The 9430-nt window shown below is 39.8% G+C and overlaps 1 protein-coding gene across 1 annotated transcript; it reads left to right on the top strand.

The window, feature by feature from the left end:
- The first annotated feature begins 595 nt into the window (after positions 1 to 595).
- Positions 596 to 9135, top strand: CCDC42 (coiled-coil domain containing 42). The gene is made up of 7 exons (XM_015815213.2): positions 596 to 672; positions 2592 to 2697; positions 3294 to 3398; positions 6035 to 6232; positions 7037 to 7258; positions 8042 to 8200; positions 8924 to 9135. The coding sequence occupies exons 1-7, from the start codon at positions 596 to 598 to the stop codon at positions 9017 to 9019; spliced, it is 963 nt and encodes a 320-aa protein (XP_015670699.2). The 3' UTR covers positions 9020 to 9135.
- Positions 9136 to 9430: the final 295 nt, after the last annotated feature.

The raw sequence follows: 9430 nt of genomic DNA, 5'->3' as shown, positions 1-9430 counted from the left end.
AGTATAACATTGGTGAACAAAATTAGTTTGGCCTTGGATCTGTTTGCCTCAATTATATTTTCTTTGAAAATTGCTATTGATTTAAAAAAGAAAGGGCAAAGCAGATTTTTGTAACCTTTCTTCTGATTGTGGATTCTAGAATGATTTTGCATATATACACATGTGCACATATAAACACATAAACAAATATGATTCTTTGGTGTTTGACGTTAATTTAGCACAAATGGCAGCTGCCCTTCCTCTATTTTTGCAATTCTAAAGCAGCAAACCACTAAATCACAACATTTTGTACTATCTCTAGTTGTCCCAGTTGAAACCAAATGTTGAATTTGGGAGGTCTTACTGAGTTCTACCCCTACAGAGCGAATCATGACTTCCCAAAGGGCTTTCATCTTTTCCAACGCAGTCAATCCCTACCGTTGCTAAGCAACCATTTGCATCTTCCGTATCTTCTTCTGAAAGTTCCAGGGCTCCAACTGCATCAGATTCTGGCAGCTTTTCAAATCTGTTTGCTTGACTCCCAAGCTCAGATAAAGAGGTGAAAAGGGTGCCTGGTTGGACAAGTCAGGACGTGCCTGGCAAGTGGGCAGCCATCATGACTACCATGGACGAAGAGGATCTAAGCGAGTATTTCCGCATGCAGTATGGACAGAAATTGTTGAAGCTGTTGATGTAAGTTACCTGTTCTTCCTTCCATTGTTTCTGTTCAATTCCTTGAAATAATTGTCTGTCTCACCAAAACTTTTTTTCTGCTTTCCCTTTCTGAACACACTCTCTCTCATTTCTGGAATCTTTTCCCCTCTGAATCCTTCCTCGCAAAACAAACCAAACACACATTTAATATGAAGACATCTATTAGATCAGATCAAGGTTTCCTCCTGCTTAAAATCCAGTATCACACAATAGGAAATCAGGTTGCTTTTATGTGAAACCAGATGGAGAGATGCAGGAATAATTCATTTATTCTTCAGTGCTGTAGCCGTAATCTGACTCCCTTCACCTTGTTACTATTAATATGTTTTTTAAAACAGCATGAGATGCATTTTAGAAAAGACTTTGTGGAACAATTTTTAAAGATTTAATATGTAATAATCAATTGGACCATCTGTAAGCAAACTAACTCTCATAGGAAGGTTACAGATATGGCATCCTTGTGACTGGAGATACAATACAAGTAGTCCTCGACTTACCACAACAATTGAGTCCAAAATTTCTGTTGCTAAGGCAGTTGTTAAGTAAGCTTTGCCCTATTTTATGACCTTCCTTACCATAGTTGTTAAGCGGATCATTGCAGCAATTAAGTTAGTCACACAGTTGTTAAGTGAATCTGGCTTCCCCACTGACTTTGCTTGCCAAAAAGTCGCAAAAGGGGATCATGTGACTTGGGACACTGCAACCATCATAAATATGAATCAGTTGCCAAGCATCTGAATTTTGTTCACATGACCATGGGGACGCTACAACAATCGTAAATGTAAAAAACAGTCATAAGTCACTTTTTCCAGTGCTGTTGTAACTTTGAACGGTCATTAAATGAACTGTTGTAAGTCGTGAACTACCTGTATATTCTCTAACCAGTATCCAAACAATATGTTTCGTGTTTGATTATTTCTCTGTTTGCTGTAATAATATTTGCTTCTGTCATTTTGCTTCTGTTTTATTTTAAACCTCTTAGTGAAGAGGATTTTGGAATCTTCTCAAATTTTCTGTTGATTGGAACAACATATAAGCTCTAATGAGTAACTGTGAAAGTAAGTAAATAAATAAATACAATACATGCATATGTACAAAGATTCATACATTCTATAAAAAACACCTCAAGATTTCCCTGGATAAAACACACGCTAAACCTTCAGTAAACACCTTTCAGACATGGTGTTAAATATTCTAGCTTTACTTTACCTTGTTACTGATAAAGTGGGTAGATCTATAGTTTTAGCTTTTAGACAAGATTCTACTTTTTTAGGAAAAGAAGTTTTGTTTTTTTATAATTTCCTAAATCTTGTTGTGTAGCCAGGATCATGCTCTCATGGACTTTTTCACACTCTTTTAAGTCTATCTCGGGAGTTTGTCTAGTTAAGGATAAAAGAAATCTTATTTTTAAAGATTTTAAAAAATATTCTCTCTTTGAAACTAAAATTCAGCTGTTTTTTATCCACAGATGAATTGGATCATGTTGACTAACCACTATATCTTAGATGCTGGATATTAATCACTATCAAAGTGTAATTTAAAGGCTGTATTTGTTCCTATGGACTAAGCTATCTATTGGCTTGCCTTTCCTCATAGGTTTCTCTGCCTTCTACAATACATCTTTTATTGATTTTATATTCCGTGTTTTAGTCCATGATTATCTTTAATTCTTCAGATCTTTCTCCCAAAATCTGTTGATTAACTGGGCATGTTATCTCCACTTAGATCACAGCTGTAGACTCTTTTCTGAATGAAAGTTAATTTGGGGACAAATGCAGTTCAGGTTATTCTGTTAGAACTCTGCCCTTGCCATGTGAAGGTATTTGAACAGCCATTATAGCTCCTATGACATGATAGGCCTTTGCTACTCACTGGAAATATTTGTTCTCTTTGATTAGGAAATTCCCAGTGTCAGAGGAGCAGTCTCCATCTCCTTCCATTCGACTGCTGGAGAAAAAGAAAGAGGCCAAATTGGTGCATCAGGCCATGGAAGCTCAAAAGGAGGTGAGTTCTCTTAAGATAAATGTATTCAGTTTTTTAAAATTAAAAAGATAAAAACAAGAAGAAAGAAAGAAAGAAAGAAAGAAAGAAAGAAAGAAAGAGAAAGAAAGAGAGAGAGAGAGAGAGAGAGAGAGAGAGAGAGAGAGAAAGAAAGAAAGAAAGAAAGAAAGAAAGAAAGAAAGAAAGAAAGAAAGAAAGAAAGAAAGAAAGAAAGAAAGAAAGAAAGAAAGAGGAAGGAAGGGAAGGGAAGGAAGGAAGGAAGGAAGGAAGGAAGGAAGGAAGGAACACTAGAGAACAACACATATATCCTATTTCTTTACCCCTTGAAATACGCAGAATGAATACTTCCATGCCAGACACCTTCCCTCCTCCCTTAGGCAGGGGGTTGAACTAGACCTCCAAGGTCTCTTCCAACTCTGTTATTCTGTTACTCTGTTATATCATTTTCATTTGTCCATTGCCACCATAATAAAATTAGATCCCATCTAGGATCCAGTTTGGATCCTGATGGAAGTTAACTGTGTTCATACTACCCACAGAAGAAAAGGTCTGTCATAATTAAGTGACTTATTAGCAGCTTCTCTCTGTGTATTTTTTAGGCATTTAAAACAAGAATGGAATCCCTAAACAACAGGTGGGAAGAGCTTGGTACAAAAGAAGTCCAGCTGAAAGCATATATTAAGAAATTTGAGCAATTCATACAGGTACAGATTCTTTATAACTTTCCAACACCTTCTTTTAACAGTAATGGCTCCATCCTACAGGTAGTCTCCAACTTATGTCCATTTGTTTAACAACAACCCAGAGTTACGATGGCACTGAGGTGACTTATGACCTAAAGTTATAACTGGCACACCGCCCCTGCAGTCATGTGATTGCAATTTGAGTACTTGACAACCAGTTTGCATTTAGGAGAGTTGCAGCATCCTGTGGTCATATGACTGAGATCCGTAACCTTCCCTGCCAGTTTGCAGCAAGCAAAGTCAGTAGAAACAGCCAGATTTGCTTAACAACCATGTAATTCATTTAATGTCGTATGATTTGTTTAATGACTGCAGTATTCATTTGTGGTTCTCTTGAAGCCATTTACATTATATACTAATTGTCCCCCCCAGGCATAGTAATAAAGGTTGCATAGTAGGTTCAAATTGGAAAAGGAAACAAAATAGGCAAGACATATGTAATAAAATCCATAGCTGTTCAATTAAAATTATTTCCTCTTTTAACAATGGCATAAATATGTTCCCACAACAATAATCTAGTAGTTCGTTTATTCATCCATTCATTTATCACCTGTATAAGGCCATCATCCCATTCTGGGCAGCTAGAAACTATATACAGGTAGTCCTTGACTTACAATCACAATTGACACACACACCCCAATTTCTGTGGCGAAGTGAGACATTGTTGAGGGAATTTTGCCCCATTTTACCCTCTTTCTTGCCACAGTTGTTAAATGAATCACTGCAGCTGTTAAGTTAGTGACACGGATGTTAAGTGAATCTGGCTTCCTCCATTGACTTTGCCGGTCAGAAAGTCACAAAAGGGGATCGCGTGATCCCGGAGACCCTGCAGCCATCATAAATGGGAGTCAGTTGTTAAGCGTTCGAATTTTGATCATGGGACCGTGGAGATGCTGCAACGGTCGTAAGTGCGAAAAATGGTCATAAGCAGTGGTGGGATTCAGCCGGTTTGTACCACTTTGGCAGAGCCGGTAGCTAATCTTTTGTTGCCCAGGCCCAGAATGGACTTCCGGAAGCAGCCTCCACACAGAGAACCGGTTGTTCACATATTTGAATCCCATCACTGGTCAGAAGTCACTTTTTTGCAGAGCCGTTATAACTTTGAATGGTCATTAAACGAAGAGTTGTAAGTTGAGGACGACCTGTACACAGATAAAATGACAGTGCATATCAAAAACAGGAAGAAAAAAAAATCCAAACCAGAATACAGAATCTTATGTGAGGCTCACCATCCAGCCAATGGACCAGGCAGAATGGAGCTTTTGCAGGTCCTCTTTGGTACTATGATCACGACCCAACTCAGCAAAATAGATTCAGTCATTGAACGATGCTACATCTCTTTTTTATGATGATGATGGCAAGTTTTATGGACCTGGGTAATAGCCTAGGCCAGGGGTAGGCAACCTTGGCTCTTTTATGACTCGTGGACTTCAACTCCCAGAATTCCTGAGCCAGCCATGCTGAGGGGAAAGGGAGAGGTTTCCAAGCTGAGCCATGCTGGCTCAGGAATTCTGGGAGTTGAAGTCCACGAGTCATAAAAGAGCCAAGGTTGCCTATCCCTGGCCTAGGCAGCTTAGTTCTTCATTCTTTATTCATAAATAAAAAGCAATAACAATGAGCAAGATAAATAGAACCACAATAATATTATATGACAAAAATAAAAAACAAAGAGAAACTCCAAATCAGAGGAATGCTCTGAAATCTCTGGGGATTTTTAGTAATTTTTAGTAAAATCAACAAAGAAGGGGCCACCTTAATTTAGAAGGGACCTGTTTTAAGTCTCCTATTGAGCCACACTAGGACCAGCCAAGGATTTGACTGACTTATAGACTTATAATTTATATAGCTATCCATCTCACTCTGGGTGGCGTACGCAATTAAAACTAAACAAGCAGCATAATTTATCCATTAAAAATAATTTAAAACAATTTAAAAATCATAAGAACAAAAATACAGGAATAATGCAATCTAAATGTATACTAGCTATTTAATGGGCTCCAGGCTTCCATGGGATCCCAAACTAGTGGACCACTGTGGTGCCATATCTCAGTCAGAAAAAAAAATGGCTTCGTATACAAAAGACTGCAGGTATAATTTCATCTCCAACAACAATAGCAATAACACTTGGACTTATATGCCGGTTTATAGTGCTTTGCAGCCCTCTCTAAGTGGTTTACAGAGTCAGCATATTGCCCCCAACAATCTGGGTTCTCATTTTATTTACCTCGGAAGGATAGAAGACTGAGTCAACCTTGAGCTGGTCAGGATTGAACTTCAGACTATTGGCAGAGTTAGCCTGCAATACTTCATTCTAACCACTGCGTCACCACGGCTCTCCAATAAAAGGATACAGTAAAAAAATGTTAGGGCATTTTTTTTCCCCTTGAGGTCCTGGAGATTCATTATTTAGGCCATTATCCTGATCTGATTTAAGGCAATTTTTTATATAACACTGTCATTCGCATATATTCCATGGAGACCATAACATTTCCAATTACCTTTTCCCTCCCCCTCCCCCTTTTGCTTCTTGCCTTTGTTATTTGTCTTTGTCTGGGTCATCTGTGTGTGGGAGCTGTATTCAATATGGGGATTATTAGGAGAATGACCAGAAACGGATCAGAGCTCTGAAAAAAGCCAACAAGGAACGAGAGCTGAAGAAGCAGCGGGTGAAGGAGCTCGCCAAGGTCAAGTTAGAGATCGCTGCTCTGAAACAGCAGCACCAAAAGCTCTACAACAAGCTACAGCAATACTCGATCTTCAACAAGTACTTGGAGAGTGTGGTGCAAGTCTCTGAGGTATGCATAAGAAAAGAATTGCTAAGGGAAGTCTTAGGGGTAGTTTCTCCAAACTGATATTATCCCAGTGTACTTAATCTCCATAATTACAACCCCGTATGGCAAAGATTCGATCTCCAACAAATGTAAAAATCATTAGATTGGGAAAAATTGTCTTAGATCAGCGATCTTTAATGCTTGGGTCAACCAGTGCTTTTTTTGTAAAAAAAAAAAAAAAAGGTGCCGGAACTCACACACCTCATACAACCCGCCTTGCCTACCCTACAAGATTTCATCCAAAAAAGGTGCCGGAACTCCGTTCTGGGCGTTCTATGAAAAAAAAAGCCCTGGGGGTCAACCAAGTGTAGGTCAGTACAGAACATCTAGTAGCAATTGACTCTCCCCACAGCACATCACCAGAAACTCATAGTTCATTTAACATTGCTTTGCCAATGATATATTATTAAGCAACGAAGTCTGAATTACAGAATAGGTCATGGAAAAGTATCCCATCTCAGGATATGTAAGGTTACATGAGCACTGCTGGTAAATTTTTATCCTGAAGATTTTTTTTTCCCCTGTGTGTAATTGCATATGTGCAAAGTACAGCTTAATTCAACTGCATCCAGTAAGAAGGAGTGATAAGCAAGCTCATCTCTGGCTGTGCATTTCTCTGAACCTAATCAACTTTACGCCTTAGTAAAGATTCCCTACCTGACACCAGGGCATCTAAGTTATTATTATTTAGTTGTTATCCTTCCTTGATTGTCAGTTAAAAAAGGATTGCCATCCCAGGATAGTTGTAACCTAAGGCATCGTCTGCAGTTTGAAGAAATCCGGGAAGTCATTGGACGCTATAAAACTCTAGTTGGGATGCACCGGGATCTCCTGCAGTCGGCCCAGGAGGGGCTGGAGTTGATTGAACAAGCCAAGGTGCGCCTGGCCCGCTACAAAGAGGAAAAAGACGATGAGATTCTGCAACACAACAATGAGCTGGCCCGCCTGCAGCTGCGCTTTGACCATGCCCGTAGTGACGTCATTGCCTGGGTAAGCAGGTGGGGTGAGGATACAGGTGGTCCTCCACTTACAACAGTTCATTTAGTGACCGTTCAAAGTTACATTATCACTGAATAATGACTTATGACCCTTTTTCACACTTAATGACTGTTGCAGCATCGCCCGTCGTCATGTGATCAAAATTCTAGGCACTTGGCGACCGACTCTTATTTATGATCTTTGCAGTGTCCTGGGATCATGTGATCACCTTTTATGACCTTCTGACAAGCAAAGTCAAGGGGGAAGCTAGATTCACTTAACAAACTTGCTATTAGCTTAACAGCTGCAGTGATACTTTCTTGTCACAGCTGTGACAAGAAAGGTCATAAAACGGGGCAAAACTCACTTTCCAAATGTCTCACATAGCAACATAAATTTTGGGCTCAATTGTGGTCGTAAGTGGAGGGCTACCTGTACTTCTTTCTTTCTCAGGGAAACCTGTGAGCAAACCATAGGCTCGGAAGTCAAGAACAATCTATTGCTGTCAACACTGGTTTATTAGGAGGGATAGAGGCAGAGCTCCATGCTCAGAGAGCAGGCCAACCACGAATGGCTTAGGCTGTTCTGTTTACCAGAGGAGCCACAAATGCCATTTATGAAGATGCTTTCCTTTGAAAAGTAGGCTTAGAGAATCTCTCTACGCTGGTTGCTTTGCTTGCTGTGCCATGTCCCTCAGATGGTATTTGGGGACCATTTTATAATATAAGTAGAAATTAGTTGAGTTCATCAAAATTCGGTTCAACGTTTTCTTTGCTGCCTCTGTCTCCTCCATAGGAGTCCCGCTGGGCTCATATCCAGAACACTGCTGCAAAGAAAACCCTGATGCTGGGCACTATCAAGATGGCGACACTGAATCTTTACCAGAGTGTAAACAAGCAGATGAAGGAGGCTTTAATGGTGCCTCTGGAAGACACTCACAGGCAGCTGGATATGGTACACATGGATGATGACCTCTCTTTCTTCTTCTACCACACTATCCAAATTGGGGGGGGGGGGCAAAAGCATGTTTTGCCTGTGGTCCAGAAAAGCTCTCTTTGGGCCTGGAATCCCTTTGGGCTTAGGAGTAGACTTAGCACATAATCTGGTCTGTACAGGATTTTGTCAGTTTTTGCTCCAGTCTGGGTATCTCAGCTATCTATCCCAAACCCTCAGAAAGTAGAACTGCACATAAGGTGTCAGAAAGGCACCCCAACAAAGCATCAGTTCCTGATATCATCTCTGTAAAAGCTTCAGTGCCTGACTAGTGCAGCCCCAAAGCTTAATTGATTCAAGCAGAGTCCCGGCAGTCAAAGAGAAATGGCCACAGAAGTCCGGTGGTCAGCTGGAAAGGGTTGGTAATGAAAAAGTAACTTTATGACCAATCCTTGCATTTATGAACTTCACAGGCCTGTAAAACGAAAACTGAAGTAAGACTGTAAGCACAGTCACAATCACAGTTTCACTTAGTGACTACTTGGTTTAATAACCAAATTGCCAATCACAGTTGTGACCATTAAATGATGACTATTTGCATTTGGAGACAGATGCTTCTTGCCTCTCCTCCCCAAGTGATATCTGCCATACCAGAAGTTCTAAAGCAGCAGTAAATTCAATCTTGTGCTCTTAGGAAGTCACCTCTTATTGTACAAATCTGACCTTCCTCTCCCTTGCTCTCAGATCCAGCAGTTTATCCAAGATTTGTCAGACATCTGGGCAGAAGTGAAGAAGAAAGATCAAAATCGATCACTAACAGGGTTTCCCAAGGAAATGTAGAGGAAAGCTGTCCAAAGCTTTACACAGCTTATTCCCCAGCTCATCCTATGTTTGCTAAATTTGGGGAGCGATTATGTCTTATTTATTATAGTGTAATTATCAAAGCCACTTTACTTTCTTTCATACAAAACAAGAGTATATTTTGCAAATAAAACTTTGGTTTCTCAACTGTGTTTGACTGCTCCGTATTTACTTCAGCTTCCTAACACAAACCTAGTATAAGCATTCTGAAGATCAGTCCTTTGAAAGAAGGATAGCTAATGATCAGAATGGCCAGGGGAAACATGATATGGATCACAATTAACTGTTTTTCAGGGCTTCAAACATTTCCCAGTTTGCCAGTTTTTTGATAAATGAAGTAAAACAAACCTGTTGTCGTATGTTGTCTGCACTTTAGGATAAATAAAATAA

The sequence above is a fragment of the Protobothrops mucrosquamatus genome, unplaced genomic scaffold (genome assembly GCF_001527695.2).
Source record: "Protobothrops mucrosquamatus isolate PMUCROS unplaced genomic scaffold, P.Mucros_1.0 scaffold325, whole genome shotgun sequence".
NCBI lineage: Eukaryota > Metazoa > Chordata > Lepidosauria > Squamata > Viperidae > Protobothrops > Protobothrops mucrosquamatus.
This window is presented reverse-complemented; position numbering and strand designations above follow the sequence as displayed.

What these genes read in the sequence shown, in the direction of transcription:
- CCDC42 (XM_015815213.2), top strand. Translation starts at nt 596, where the DNA reads ATGACTACCATGGACGAAGAGGATCTAAGCGAGTATTTCCGCATGCAG. An exon ending in GTAGTGACGTCATTGCCTGG is followed by an intron (nt 7,259 to 8,041) that starts GTAAGCAGGTGG and finishes TCTCCTCCATAG; the next exon opens with GAGTCCCGCTGGGCTCATAT. An exon ending in CTCACAGGCAGCTGGATATG is followed by an intron (nt 8,201 to 8,923) that starts GTACACATGGAT and finishes CCTTGCTCTCAG; the next exon opens with ATCCAGCAGTTTATCCAAGA.